This window comes from Anopheles moucheti, chromosome 2 (genome assembly GCF_943734755.1).
Source record: "Anopheles moucheti chromosome 2, idAnoMoucSN_F20_07, whole genome shotgun sequence".
Taxonomy (NCBI): domain Eukaryota; kingdom Metazoa; phylum Arthropoda; class Insecta; order Diptera; family Culicidae; genus Anopheles; species Anopheles moucheti.
Genome location: NC_069140.1, coordinates 68363360 through 68379333, shown reverse-complemented (window position 1 = coordinate 68379333; position 15974 = coordinate 68363360). Strand labels below are relative to the sequence as shown.

The 15974-nt window shown below is 39.3% G+C and overlaps 1 protein-coding gene across 1 annotated transcript in view; it reads left to right on the top strand.

Annotated features, from left to right (window-relative positions):
- The first annotated feature begins 1648 nt into the window (after window positions 1–1648).
- LOC128296959 (muscarinic acetylcholine receptor DM1) overlaps window positions 1649–15974 on the top strand; it is a 30795-nt gene continuing 16469 nt past the window's right edge. The window contains exon 1 of the mRNA XM_053032500.1: window positions 1649–2508. Within this exon, the coding sequence (XP_052888460.1) occupies window positions 1649–2508 (860 nt within the window). The remainder of the gene's footprint in view (window positions 2509–15974) is intronic.

Below are 15974 nucleotides of genomic sequence, written 5' to 3'. Positions count from 1 at the left end.
TTGATTCGTTTTACCTTTTTTCGTGGCTCCATGTCTCCATTTCCGGGACACTATGGAGTGAGAATGAACACAACTACACCATTGCTAGTTCCTTACCCCAGTCGTGCTGCTTGGCACACTAGCGACTGTTTTCAGATTGTTTTGTGATATAGACTGTTTTTTCCATTACGATCGTTATGAAACAGACCACATTGCATTTTGGAGAAACTGAAACAATTCGGCAGCAATGTTGGTCAATTCGAATTGGTTAATGAAATATACGAAGACAGGACATAACCATGAGATAGATTCGGGGGAAATTGATTTTCTGATTCAGAATTGACCGAGTGATTCAGTAAGATGAATCTAAATGGATCTAATTGTATTAAAAAAAAAAGATAAAATGTGGTCTACTGACCTTTTAAAATAAAACAGAAAGCAAGGATGTTATTCCTGTACATGGTACTGGAATGATAATACGAACATGCACGAACATTTTTTAAATAATGTTATTCTGTTGTTTAAAGTGCATATGTAAAGTATTATAACAATGAAACAGCTCTACGACTGTACTTCATTAATAGAATAAGTAATTAATAATATTCTTTAAGCTGAATACTTATAGTGATCAAAATATAAAGTCACTATTCTTGTAAAATGGAATAGACAGAGTTTTGCTAGGATTAAAACAGTGCATCAAGATAAAAATAATGTTTCGCTAATAAAATCGTTAATGCGGGTTTTAGAATTTAAATTAGGAGCTCTAAAATATTCACGATTCCATCACGAACATCCGACAGCGGTGACGAATGAAACTTTTAAGCATTTCAACACTTACCAAAAATCAAGAATCCAACGCAAACGGACGTTTGGCGAAAGAAACGGTCGTACATCGATCCCCTCCCTGATCCTGTCCTTAAATCGTTTGTTTGCTCTTCTGCCATTTGTTTACCGTTCGCGTTCGTTGTTCTATTGCTAATGGATCGGAATGTGAAGTGACGTTTCCCGGGCACAAGTCAGAAACAAGTGCGCATTACCATATAAAAGTGCTCTGAAAGCGCTAGCGGTACAGCATGCCCCGCACAGCCAGTCCAAAGTGACTTTAGCGCAGGGAAAGGGAAGCTCCCATCTATACACGATGGGACGGAACTGTCACGGCTGACAGCGTTTTGTTTTATCACGAATACCGCACGCTGGTTGCTTGCAATGTGCGTCCGTTCTTGCACGCCCTTTGACGAGGGCTGTTGAATGAAGGCAGAAATGACATTGCCGAGCCACGGGAGTACACACGAATGAGTTTACGTCATGAGTTTGCTAAAATGAAGTTATTCAACAACGGGAAGGTGGAATTGTTTGAGATGGGAGAAAGTAAAACAGAAACAACATTTTTCTTACATAGTTGGTAACGCAACACAGTGGCCATGATTTTAAACTTGTGTTTTCTGTTGTTTTTTTCCCATTTCTGTTTCCGCAGGCCAACGTTACCGCAGGGAGCGCCTTCGAACGGTTTGAGAAGAACAAGTGTCACTGGTTGTTCCACTAGCTTCAGTACCGCCGAACGTCGGCGGAACATTGAAATATCGGTGGTGGAAGCCAACCACGAGTACAGCAGGAGTTGTAGAGTAGTAAAAATAGCTTGCCCAGTACTACTACCATCAACAACAGCAGGATGGGTGGCTTTCCGTTCGAGCGAACGACGGTTGACAGCTTTCTGTCACGCTACACGACGGAGACATCGATACCAACCGCAACGACGACGGTCATGGCCGTGGAGGAGCTGTTCTACAACGTTACACCATCAGCTGACTCGCTGCCTACCGCCAACGGAACGCTGTACATCCTGGCGGAAGACTCGGAACCGACCTACTCGCTAGCGCAGATTATCATCCTCGGCATCATCGCGACGGTGCTGAGCATTCTCACTGTGGCCGGTAACGTGATGGTGATGATCTCGTTCAAAATCGACAAACAGCTGCAAACGATCAGCAACTATTTTCTGTTTTCGCTCGCTATTGCTGATTTCGCGATCGGGCTCATATCGATGCCACTGTTTTCGGTCACCACGCTGCTCGGCTACTGGCCGCTTGGACCACACATCTGCGACACCTGGTTAGCGCTGGACTATCTAGCGTCGAACGCGTCCGTGCTGAACCTATTAATCATCAGCTTCGATCGGTACTTCAGTGTAACGCGCCCATTAACTTACCGAGCGAAACGTACGACAACCCGGGCGGCCATCATGATTGGTGCGGCCTGGGGAATTAGTTTGCTGCTGTGGCCACCCTGGATCTACAGCTGGCCATACATCGAGGGCAAGCGAACGGTGCCCGAGAAGGAGTGCTACATTCAGTTCATCGAGACCAATCACTACATTACATTTGGTACGGCGATCGCCGCTTTTTATGTGCCCGTCACCGTCATGTGCTTCCTTTACTATCGGATATGGCGTGAGACGAAGAAACGACAGAAGGAGTTAAAAAATTTAACGGGTGATCGAAAAAAGGATTCTTCAAAGCGGTCCAACTCAAGGTAGGTGAACGGAATGCTAAATGGTTGTTAGGTTTCAGGAATTCCTTTTTTTTCGTACGCAGTTAAGGTCAGTAGTATTGGTATTGGATAGCCGGGTCACGATTTTACGCAGACAGAGGACTACATTAAATCGCTTGTTTGACGAATGCATTATAGAGGTGATTACTTTCAAGTTTTAATGCCTCATAACGGATAACGAGCAGCTGTTGTAGCCGAAGAATCTTAGAATGAACATAGCGATAATTAGTTTGATTTTTTTAAACTATATGATAATCAAAGCAGTTCCTAAAATAAACTTTATTACCTTGTCTATTGTGCAAATCTAGAAAGTACATAAACGACCAATGGCTTTATGTTCTACGCTCAAAAATTATGATTCTCTCAACAAATCACAAAGCAAAGCACACTCAACATTCCCAGCAAAAGGCCCTAACATCTTTCCTTTTCTACTATTTTAACACTACAACAAAACTTATAAAAAGCCCTATTTGCTTGTCGTTTACAATATCATGCACATCCATTGCGTACTCATGCATGCGCACAGGGACCCACCCGGTAACATTGCAACGAATTTATTTACGCTATGAATAATGGAACCACTTTGTATGGAATTGCCGGCCAGGGCGTACCGACTGAGGCTCACATTACCATATTCGCAGCCTCCCGTGATCCGTTATGCTGATTGTGACCGACAAAATTGGTAGTTTGGAGTGTAAAGTTGCTCTCCTCGGTGGTCTTGAGTGTGGAACCGTAGTACGGGAACTTTGCACAAAGTTGCCCTTTTTTGGGTTTTTCTTACAACTTTATGGCTTTCGGCAGTGGTGGACAAAGTTAGGCACTGTTGTCGTCGCTTTCTTGGCAACCCTTTTTTTTATTAAACAAACACCACAGACCGATGTTGTTTGACTGTTTGGGTGCATGGTTTTTGGGTGAAAATTGGTGATTTTATTTAGCTAACTTATCGAACGAATGGGGTGTACTTTGCTGTGCGATACACGAGCCAAAAAGGGGAAAGTAATGCGTTCGTACAGGTTATCGCTAGTCTGTTGCTCCTTTTCATACCCCAAGCCTTGTTCCATGGTGGACTTTTCACACAGAATACATGAGCCGCTTCTGGCAACATTCGTTCTGCAGATGTTTGTTACTTGTTTATTGGATCGATTTCCATCGGCGAACAATAAAACTCCATTTGGATAAGTGTGACAGAAAGCATTGATGATGTCGATCGAGTGTCGAGGTTGTATGCGGCACGAACTGCATTTGCTTGCCGTAGAAAATGTTCTTGTTTTATGGTGTGCCATTGGCAGGTGTTGTATGTTGAATGCTGTCTACAAATCGACATCTTTAGCTTGTTGCAGGTAATTGAGAGAGACTCCTTCATAAGATGAAACCTTTGGTTTAGTTACGCAGAACGCACAGTTCTACTTTGTGTCGATAATAGCAATGAAATGATAAATGGTGATAAATTAATAATGATTAATTAGTTATGGGAAGGTTGTCATTAGAATTGCTTTTTCAAAGAAAGACGATTGCTATTTTTTTAAACTTTCTAGAACTTGGTTAAGGAAAAGACGGTTTCTTAAACTTTTAAGCATATCTTCTGAATATGTTTGTTCAGCAGTTCCTTAAAGTGTTCCTCTTTTTATAAGCAGAACAATCTTAAGGTCTAAAAGGTAGGTCTAGAGGTCTTGGTATCCATTTTTGACTAATTTTGACTTTTTTTCATCCGTAGCGTATAATCAGTCCTTAGTACGAGGGATTCGTATGGAAAGGATTTTGGACCGATCCTGTAGTGTGACGACCGGTACCGCTACTAATACACAACCGGGTCCGTAAAGTATTACATAAACATGTACTACTGCGGCTAAGAGTATGTGCTCACTTTTACCAAATTTTGATTTATCGCGTGAGGTATTACCAGATACTGCACTACCATCGTTTACAAAGTAACGGCAACAAGCTACAATTCACCTAATGCACGAAATAGCAAACACGCTCCAATTTTCCCTCACGCTACTCAATGACGAGGTGAATCTCTTAGAACCTCGAACGAGACGAATTGCTTGTTCCAATTGAATGATTTATGATACAACGAAGCCTCCTGCATCGATTATCAACGCTTATTCATTTAACTGAGAATATTAGAGGATTCTTTCAGATAGGTTAATTTGATAATGTAATTGAGATATACAGCTACACGGTATCCGACTTATGCGGATTCGAAGAGCAGTATGTTATAAATTTCAAATGATTTCAAATGATTTCAAATGATTTCAAATTTCAAATTATTCCGTACATTCTTTAAATTTTATTTTCATATACATTGTTCTAATTAAATTTCATTTTAATTGTCGAAATAAGCGTACAAATATTAATTTTGAATGTTCGAATGTTTCTTAAGGTGGAACTAAGCATTCGAACTCTTAATATCGCATATAAACGGAGAATATCTCGGATATTCAAGATACGTGGGTTTCTCTAGAATCACTGGTCATGACGGTATACCTTTCAGATTAAGAAGTGTTGAAGATTAGTTAGCCTAAGTGCTTTTGTGTTTCTTACATTGTTTGAACTTAAATACAAAGTTATTTATATTGTATTTATTTACTAAATTCGAAATGTTATGGATTAAACCATATGGTAGGTTAGGGATTATTCGATTACCTACATAATTCCGTAGGTCTAAAATTCATTGTTTATATCTAACATCTTTGCCTGTAGCGGTTCATACGTATGAAATTCGTGTGGCAAACCCAGTTTATATACATGTTTTACTTAACGTGTATAGAATTTCCATGTTTCAAAAAGATTGAAATTTCTTACATTTTTATAGGGAATTTAGAATAGCTAGCTGAAAAAAAAATCATTGTGGGCTATTCACACTTGGGTATACGTGTATAAAGTTATGACGAAATTCCCTTATTAAGAACTGCTTTTCCAATATATCCGTGCATATTACTAACTGGGAAACTTTGATAAATTGTATGTGCCGAACGCACACGTTGATCAGTTTAATTGAATTCTTCTAATTAAGCACAAATGAACACCGTTCGGATCGTCTATACGATTTTCACAGAACGTTGCTGATGACTGTTGCATCCCTGCATTCACTTGCCCATACTTTGCCTCGACTACCGAACTAATGAGTCTTGATTTTACTGCGGGAGGAAGTATTGCATTATTCCGCCAATCATGATCCACCGTACAGGGTTTCCACACCTAGCCTAGCCTAGCCTTGGGTAGGTAGGCTTGTGGCCAGTTGCGTTTGCGGTAATCTGACATTATTATACGAAACCCACACGGTAGAGTAGTGGCAAGCAGTTGTGGGGTGTTCGAAGCGCATTCAAAGGTATCGCAATGTTGCACATTGCACCACGCTCGGTGACACACTAACCATAGTCGGTACGCACGGTGTGAGTGGCTCGTTCAGTGGTTGTATATTTATTTATCATTCCCATCTCAGCTTTCCACTTTCATTGCGTTGAGGGCGTAGATCAAATGTTATTTTACATTATGTTCGTTACATCCAAACGGGTCAGTTGATTGGTTTTTGTTACAAAAACAGCCCATCATTCCATTACTTCCCTGCTTCTAGGGGGAAGATAAAAGCATGGCAGAGGTGTATGGATCAGTTTGAGGCGCTGGGAGTAATTTTGAGGACGAGCATGATATAGTGCCTCCTCTCAATATTTCCTTTCAGATTTACCTCATTTTCCCATCCCAAATACAAGGCCTCGTGGTGTTGTGAAGGTGCGTATGTATTGGCGGTGTTTGGTGTTGTGGAGATTCGTTGGAAATTGATTTTGCATTTTCATCAGCATAGAATTTACTAAATAATTACATTTCAGATATCCATCTGAATTTGGTATGTGCATGACAATTATTTAGTTGTGCGATATGAAATTTAATAACAGTAAATGCACTATTACGCCAAGTGTACATAGCATGGACAATACAAACACTTTTTTTATTTGTTGTAAATGTCAAACGTTATGAACATATTAATTTTAATTTATTCGACCAAAAATTTCGATTGAGAACAATCACAGGGTGAGTCAGCTAAATGGTTGCAGTATTTGTATAAGTGATAGAATAATAGTCAAAACAAACTTTTTACTGCATTATACAACCATACGGAATCTTTCCTCGTGAACAAATAGACATTCTAAATGTAAATCTAGTGTCCCTAAAATGTAACAAATAATTAAGTACTGTGTTAGTTTCGTCGATTGCGTTCAGCAATTTTTGATGTTAATGTAATGCTTTGCCCTTTTGTTGGCGCTTCGTCAAAAAATTCGAGACAAATACAAAAATACCACAAACTTAATGATATGCTCGTAATATCGTTGCGGAACTAAACGGAAAATGTAAAATAAAAGCTTAAGTACGGGTGTGACAAATTTAATTAAGAATGATGCTCGATGTTTGGATACCGCTGGAATTAATAAAAAAAATGAGAACTTGTACTGTTGTTTTGTGAAGATTTATTGTTTCCACCATATGCAATCCTAAGTGATAAAGTATTAGTATTACAATGAAATAGCTAAAATCGATTCACTGGACAACGCTTCTAGTGTAGAAGAATTTTGATTCTAAATGCCAAAGATATGTTAGATTATAATGTTATACTGTTATAGTTATAGTGGTTCGATGTTAGAACCATTTGAGCATTTCCTAAATGATATCTACCGAAAACTAGTTCTTATCAAAACTTATTCTATCATCGTTCGAAAGGCGTTTGCCAAAGTGTTCAGTTACAAACTTTAGTGTTGGTTGCATTCGAATTTTTTGCAATTCCCGTCAAATCGATGTTCGGCTTCTCCCAAATGGGTTATAGACGGGTATAGACGGTTTCTTACTAACATTCTGCTCTGCAAAAAAAATCGAGCAATCGAAGATCGTGAACCAAACTATTGGCATCTTCATTGGATTTCGAGGAAATGCTTGTCTTGCATTTGTCATTCGAGTTTTTTTTACCTCCGATGACTCCGTGAATGTTTTCGATGCATCTGAAAGATAGAATGAACCTGGGAAACATGAAACAAGGCGAACAAAACTGTGCAATCGATCAAAAACGTATTTAAAGCAGTAAGGGTTCCTTTCATATGTTTATAATAATCTTTGAGTAAGTTTTGGTGTTTTTGGTTCACAAGATCTATCGTATTTTTGCATAGAAATATCTGCTTCACATTTTTTATCGCAGATCGTTTGCATTGCCGTGGAGATACAAGATTTTTCAAGAACGGTGGTGAAACTTTAAATGTTTAATTTGGATTCTTATCATCACCTTTTCTTCGATGTAATCCGTCGATTTTAACTGAATACATTAATTCTCCTAGTTTGAGTTTGCATTTACGTGTGCTTTGTGCACTACTATTCTCACAAATTGCCCGTCATCATATTCATTGTTCGTAATGCTAAGCTATTACAGAGACTTTTTGCTCTCTTCGAGCCATTATCGTCCTTTAAAAGACGGGCAAAAAAAAAACACCGTTTCATATATAATGGGTGTCACTGAATTGAACCTTCTCCGGCAGCGCGGCTTGTAGGGAGGTTTTGGTAGCAAAGAAAGACATTCCGGTAAGGTGAACCATAGCTGAGGGCAGAAAGTAAGAAACCAAACGATACAACTTCGATGTAAAAAGAATTATATTGAGGTTACACGTGAAGAATGGCCCTAAGGGTTTGTGATAACGGTTACCGTATTTCCCTTCCCTATAATATGGGTGGACACAGACCACGATGGCTTTAAGACGGTCGTTGAGATGCCCATGCCACCCCATATAGTCACACGGTGAACTTCAGGTATCAGGTCGAGGTCACCAGTGGGACTTATCCATTCTTCCGTTTGCTTTGTATTCGAACGTGTACTGGCACTGCACACAATAACCAACTACTGCGACTCGCTTGACTAACTAACGCTCCGGCATGTTTGTTGCATGACGTTAAAATGGTCAAGGAGAATGGAATGTGCCAGCATTGCCGTCGTCACAGGTATCGCTGCCCGGAAGCTGCCCCGCGATTGTTAGCAAGTGTTTGTGCACGTAAGTCTGTGTGCACGTGTATGTGTATGCATGTTTGTACTCTTTATGGGGATATTATACGAGGTAATGTAGGGATTCTGAATATTTCATTCGACGGTAACGTTTTATAGCACTCTCTGACATGCTCCCTGGAGTACGAAGGATATAGGGCGGTAGATGGGTAAAGATATTGCAAGGACAAGGATCTTTGGTCTTTTCTGCATCCTGCAAGGAACGAGGTGCTTTGGATGAAACAACGGAAAACTAACATGCTCTATGAGGTGACCAGAACAGGCAAGGACGTCCTTTAGATGCAGCGCAATGAGGCGAAATGACTTTTGCTAAACGGTTTAATTTGCTCAATGTCGTTAATGCATGTGATCCTTTGAGTCTTGTTGTAGGTTTATTGGTTGTGGCACGACGTGATAAACGAGTGCAAGACTCCCATGACACTACTGATTTTCATATTTTCGATTATGTAAGTAATTTGCGCTTTTTGCTAGTGAGAAAATCGCGTTAATCAAAGACGTGAAACCCTTTGTGAAATTTCTTTCCTTTTTTTAAATTATCAACATAATTTAGTTCTTCCTGATTCTTTCTAAGAAAACCCTTCTTATGCTACGAATGATAAATACCCAAATTAAATTTTAATCAAAATGAAAGCAAAAATAAGAAACGTAAGAATCACTAAATTAAGGAAGATGACACTTTTCGTATCTATTCACTTTGAAAGTAGTCTCATCTTTAAGCGAAAGGTTTAACAGCTTCGCCTTCCCACAGTATTGCCAACAGTATGGTTGACTTTGCGCTGAAGAAAGAAATCAAAATAGACCTTGAACAAGTGAAAAATAGAACAAATGGCAGAAATTTGAGCACTTTCAAACGAAAGTAAATAGTTTTTGTTCTGTTTTCTTTCAGCATGCTTGGAGATCTGCTTTCCTGAACGAACAGCGAGTTTGTTTTTTTTTCGTTTTCTTTCTCCATCACATTTATCTTGCTCAAACCGTGCTTGGAACGAAGGCTTCTAGTCAAATTATAACCGAAGTTTCAGGTGTTGACGGTTGGTGGTGTTTAAGGCTAAAGCTATAGGGATGATTTGTCGTCCTTGCATCCTTCTTTTTTGATTTTTGGACTTGTAATGATTCGTGGTCCATGCATCATCACAATCTCGGATAAATAGTCAGATAAGTTGGAAGACAATTTTCGAGACCAACGACTTCCTGTTGGTGGATATTTCACCTAGAGGAATAGTTTTGCCTCCGGACTGTATATTGCACTGAGGTTTTCCGGTGTACTTTTCGTTCACCATTCGGTCTTGAGATTACCGAAAATAAAACTGTTGCGTGTGTTTACGGTATCTCTGTTTTCTAGTTAATTCCATTACCTTTGCATGGTTATGTACGATGTAGTTTTTTTCAGTTTAACGATGTTTTTATGAACAATGAAGGAAAAGTTTTTTTACTGCATTTTGTAGTATTATGTGAAGAAAAGTTTACTCATTTCTCCATCACCCAAAACTACATCATCCAAAACGGATATCAGAAGTAAAACATATAACAAGGCAATAAAACGGCAGTGGAGAAAGTTTGACCATCAAATCAATAATGATAAACGTCTTAATGCCGATTCGATTTCACTGCTTTAGTTTCGCCCGAAGCCAGATTTACTTTTTTGACGGGGATATACCTAGACAGATCGTCTGTAACGCCTGTTGAATGTCAATAAAAAGTTGGGAAGAGGCAAATTGCTGAGTTTTTCTTTACTTACATCTCCCGATAACCTCACATGGCTTTTTACGCTGTGAGTAATGCATTTCGGTTGCTTAAAAGAAGTCGTCCGGTCTGTCTTTTGTTTACAGGCGTCCAGTCGCGGTACGTTCCATTTACTTTAGCATTGGTCGATAGATTAAATTTACTCACGTCAAACCAGAAGGAATGATTGATGATCGGAATCGATCCGCTTTTCATGACAGTTAGTTTTACGGTTTGATTTGTTTGAGGTTCGGATGAGTTCGAACTGATTTGGAATGATATAGTAATGCACTTTAAAATATAAAATCTAGAAAGTTGTTTACTATTAGATAACTATAGCTATAGATAAATAAGTATGATAAGTATGAATAAGTATGATGTTATTCCCCACTCTATCCCCAACGAAGGATCGGGTCTAAATTATCGTAAAGACGGGAGACGACCGCGTCTGGCGCCGTCGAGTGAGGACCATAAATTTGTAACAAGGGTGCCTCCGAAGGACTTGAAGGACCACAGCAACTCCCCGTCCTCCTCCGCCGCTAATGATTTTAGTAATCGCTACGCACTTCTCCCCCCTCCCGCCCCTGGTTATTAGTTTTCAAATAAAGACATCAGCATAGCCTCCTCCTCATCCCACGGGAAACCTTTTCAAAACAACACTATCACTATCAAAAAGATTATAACACGATGTTTTTAATCAAACGAATTGTCTAGCGAACAAAATCTAGGATTATTGTATAACTCAAAATTTAAAACAACTTTAAAATAATATGATTAAAGAAAAGTCCATTATTTATTGGCGATCCATGCCAATTGTGCCAAAATCATTTTTGCAATCGTATTTTATATTATTATTTATATTTTAGAGATCCTTCTTGTTTAATAGAACACAGCAACGGATAAAACCTGTTGTTATAATATATAAATAACTTATGAAACCGTCTATTCATATTTGAAAACATTTTTAAATATATTTCAGTTTGTTCAGCTGATAGCAATTTCTTTATTGATGCTTGAATTGGTATGTCTAAAACATGGAAAAATTAAGAGAACATGAATAACAAAATTTAAAATCCTTCCAGTTAACTCAACTGTTGTAATGACGGAATTACGTAACTAATAGTAACGTATTGTAGACGTCTTTACTAAGCACGAAATATATTAGACGTTGTTACTTAATCTGTATTACATCTGCACAGTTACGTTAAGATTTTCACACTTAACATCTGGAACTAAATGAATTCAATAGAGTTATAAGAATTCTGTTTATAGCAGGAAATAGCCTTTATACCAGAAATAGTATTTTGGTTCAAATCATTACCGCTTTGATCGAAATGTCAATCGAAACGGAACATAATCAGACGATGTGGATTCTTCTTGATTGAACATATGAAAAGGTTTTATTCCTTTGAACTAGATCATGGTTGAAACAAATACTTCCATAAGAGCACCACTACTCTTATTTCGGGACGCTGTGTTACCATGTCACCAAGCATTAACCTTGTGCATGTGAGCGTGTTTCATTGGGCTATTAGGATGGCCTAATTGCAATACTTTGATTGATGAGCAAACTGAAAACTCATTTAATATCTTTGGTTACAGTTTGGCCGAGATATCGGTGAACGGAAGCTCGTGTTTTTTTTCTGGCAAAATGAAATGGAACCACCGCACTGATGCAGCAACATCGCAATGAATAGCACATTTCATCACAAAGCTGCTGAGGGATTTTACAAGGTTCCATGCACCAACCGCAGCTCGTACACCCTGTGTGATACTGTTATCAGTATAAAAGCATAACGCAGTAGCATAAGAGCACAGGAGTACCAGGAACCGTTTGGCTGGCACTCATACGTCAATCAAAACGGCATTGGTAGAGTGGTTCCAATTTCACTCCGTGTGAGGGAAAATAATACAGCACAGCTAAGGATGTGGTGCGCAGATCAATCAAGCTTCTGTTACTCGAAGCTCCAGGGTCCATTCGATCAAATGGAAGGCTAAAATCCGAAACGAAGCCAATGTGAATGGGCGATGGTTTGACCACGTTTTCAAGGATCAGTTTAAATCAATCTGCTCTGCGTGTCGGCACGGTATGACCTTCTTCATACAATAATGGTCCTCACAAACCAGTGTCGAAATGTGACGAGATCATGACCTGCAACAGGACCAGCAGCTGGAAGCACCATGCAGAAGCGTGCACCCAAACTAGCAATGGAGTAAATGGAGCAAATCATTGGAAAATGAAACCAACGCCAACCGGCTCGGATGGCCATTAGAAGTGTTTCATTTTTCAACCGCTTTGTGAACGTTGTGCACGTTACGAGTAACCTCGGGCTTTCGTCTGGACGGGTCCTAATTGGAAACCTAATCACCACGATACATCGAGCGGTGCGCACAGCGGCCGGAAGAGAACTCTTCCCAGCGGAATTTGAAAAAATAGAGACGAAAAAAAAACTTAAACTCAATCTGAACAATAGCGTGTTGGAAAACTGTCGATGGCAAAGGTCATTTCTTTCGATACTATTTTATGTATGTGTTCTTTTTTTTTATTTTCGACTATTGTTTGTAGCTTTCTGTCGTATGAATGGTGGTAAGTTAACGGTAGCGTGATGCTGTTTGAATATCGCTCTAGGGAGTTCGATGGCTAGTACCGGATGCACGAAATAGAAATACACTACAACACGCAATGTTCACTTTCCTTCAATGAAAGGTCAAGTCACATTTATTTAAAATGTTCAAATAATATGTAGTAACGACTACCGAATTTATAATTTTTTTTGTTGAGATTGTACAGTTGTAGAGTTGACAAGTTTGTCTTATCCAGTTATAGTATATATGATCAACAAAAATATCATTGTTCAAGGGCATACCGCAACAAAAAGAAATACTCCGAATTTTTATAGGACTTTATCGGAATAAAAGACGATATGATTTATTTCTTGGAGCACTATTTCAATTGCTAGCTGAAAATATTTTTTATACTTATTTGTTACTTTGTTATATGCTGTAGGAGACAGTTTAATATATTGTTATCACTATACGGTCGATGAGTCTGTGAATTCACTTGCTTCTGTCTTGCGTATCAAAGTATATATTTTTTTTCATACTTTTGAGCTCAACTATTTCATATCATAGCTGCCATGATATGGAATGGGTGAGGTCGAAACTACGCAAACTTCGACGCTGTTACACTTAAACCATAAAACACTGGTATACTGGGGTACAAAAAGGGGGGTGGGCTGGTGGGCAAATACAGAACTATAATTAGAGCAGTTGTTTGGTAACAGAAATTAAGCATCAATTAAGGGCAGAAAGTAAACAACTATTTAAAGCCTATTATAGAACCCTGGATGAGTCACTGGATACTGGAGAATTTTGCAAACAACCTTCCACTACTTACTGCCCCTTGCGGCCACCCCAACGACAACAATGTTCACAGCTCATCAGAAAAGTGTTGTTCAATTAAACAGCTCCTAAAATGCTAATTCCATCCGTCTGTCGTCTGCCCGAGTCACAAACAAGCAAACCAGAGGCGGAACGCATCCATTAATTTACGAGTTGGGCCTCGAGTATTTTTCCAAAAACTGTCAGTTCCAACAGTCGAGTACGCTCCAAACGCAAATGACAGTCGGTCGGCCGACAACCGATTCTCTAACCTCCCCCATTTTATGCTAATTAAAAGTTGCGCTCGCGAAGCTGACAGTGTTTTTAGTGTCCTCAAGCAGTAGTTTTTCTTTCACTACCGTCTTTGTCTCTCACACCTCACGTACAAGCAGACAGAAACAATCACGCCTACGCCATAACGTGTTGAGCATACTAGTGTTTGGTACGGGAATGGGAAAGTTCAGCATGTTTAGAAGCCAGTTTGCTCAAAACATCATCAACAATGTTGTCACTGAAATCTCCGACAGCAGGGAAAATGAAACGACGGCGAAGGCATAGATTTTACGCATCAATTTTGTGCGATCGTAATTTTTGCTAGCGTGAATCGTTTTCTTAGAAAATAACACGAGCGTCAACGAGGCCACGAGTTGCGACATATTTTCACGCTTTTCCTCACCGTATACAGTGGTGTAATGGTTGCCTAACTTTGGTCGTTACCATCGGCGCAACGTTGGATGTCGAGCTATCAGCAGCTTCTGCACGTTCCTTGCTTAATGATTTAAATTGTTACACGCGTTCGGGTGTAATGATTGTTCTAACCTTGAAACGCTCGGCTTAACCACCGATTATATGATGTGTTTGTGTGTGTGTGTGAGTGTGCAAGAGCGCGCGAGAATTTTTTTCTCTTCTAGTTCCATAAACCATTAACAATATTCCATCGACATATAGTTGCGATTTCGCCTAGACAATCGAGCATGCAAAGCTTTTTTTCGCTACCGCTGCGCTGTTTCGCCATCTCCGCTAAAGCTCATCTGAGTATGCTTGCTGTTGTGAAATCCAAAGGCAAACGTTTATTGAGCTATTTTCTAGACCCCAACAACTCTCAATTGATAGGGACTGGGTTCCAGGTGTACAAGAAATAGACAGTTATTTAAGATCATTAAGAGGCACTAAACGAGATCGGTTTCGAAATGGGTTTGGATGTTCATAATGCAGAAGAAATTTGTACATTATGGCCCTCTCATTTATCATGATTACTTATAACTAAACAGCTCAAAAATTCTGATTCTTAGATTCTGGTCAGACTGTTTGCAATGTTTCGAATGCTGCCTTTTTTATATAAAAAAAAACATTTCCCCAAAGATTACGCGCGATAATGATTTGCCTGGAAATGTTGGGATGATGAACAACTAAGCGGTGGATCCTTCGCTAACCTGCTTTGTCGACCGGAAACAACTCGAAAATCGGAGAATTTTGAGGGGAAATTTTTGGGAAAGCATGTCGTCAGTATAACGCACCACAGTCAGCGGCATTACGCATCTCGTCGATTCTTCATGCTAATGACGTCAGCAGCATTACGTGTGGTTGGTTTTGTGTAAAGCTGAGTTTAACAATTCATGTAGCGTTTTGTCGCAAAACGAGCTGGTATTAAAAAAACACCAAACCACAATCTGTTGGGACTTACCATTAGCACACAAAAAGAATGAATTTTTAGCTTGTAAAATGTGTACATGTTTTACAGGATGTTATTAAAATTTGAAGATATAGAAGATGATTTCTTTCGTGTACATAAATCAGCATTTGTAATTTTGCTTTTGCCTATTCATACACACCGTCCTAAATAGGTCTTAATCGATCCTAAGCATAATGAAAATGATGGAAATAATATTCCAAAAAGCAAAAATTAATATTTACAGAAAAATTGAACCAACTACATATGTTATCGAAAGACCGATTACTCAACCAGTATTGTTCTAATAACTGTAACCAACGCAAAGAAAATGTTTATATCCCACAACAACACACGTGCCTTTTGTAACTGGATTAGATGTTCAATGCGATTGCATGTCGCAATCATTTTCACCTCACACAAACATGCTCACACGACATTCACGTTCAATGACTGCGTTACGTTGGCACTTATGTGTTGTCGGTGGTTGATCACATTCACGTTGGTCCTACCATTCGGTAATGCCGATACCGTGCCATCAATGGTGACGCAAGGATTATGGGAAATCCTTTTTCCCTAGGGAGCAACGATCCAGCATGGGCAAAAAACGATAAAATTCGAAAGCTTAGTAGTGTCATCCGA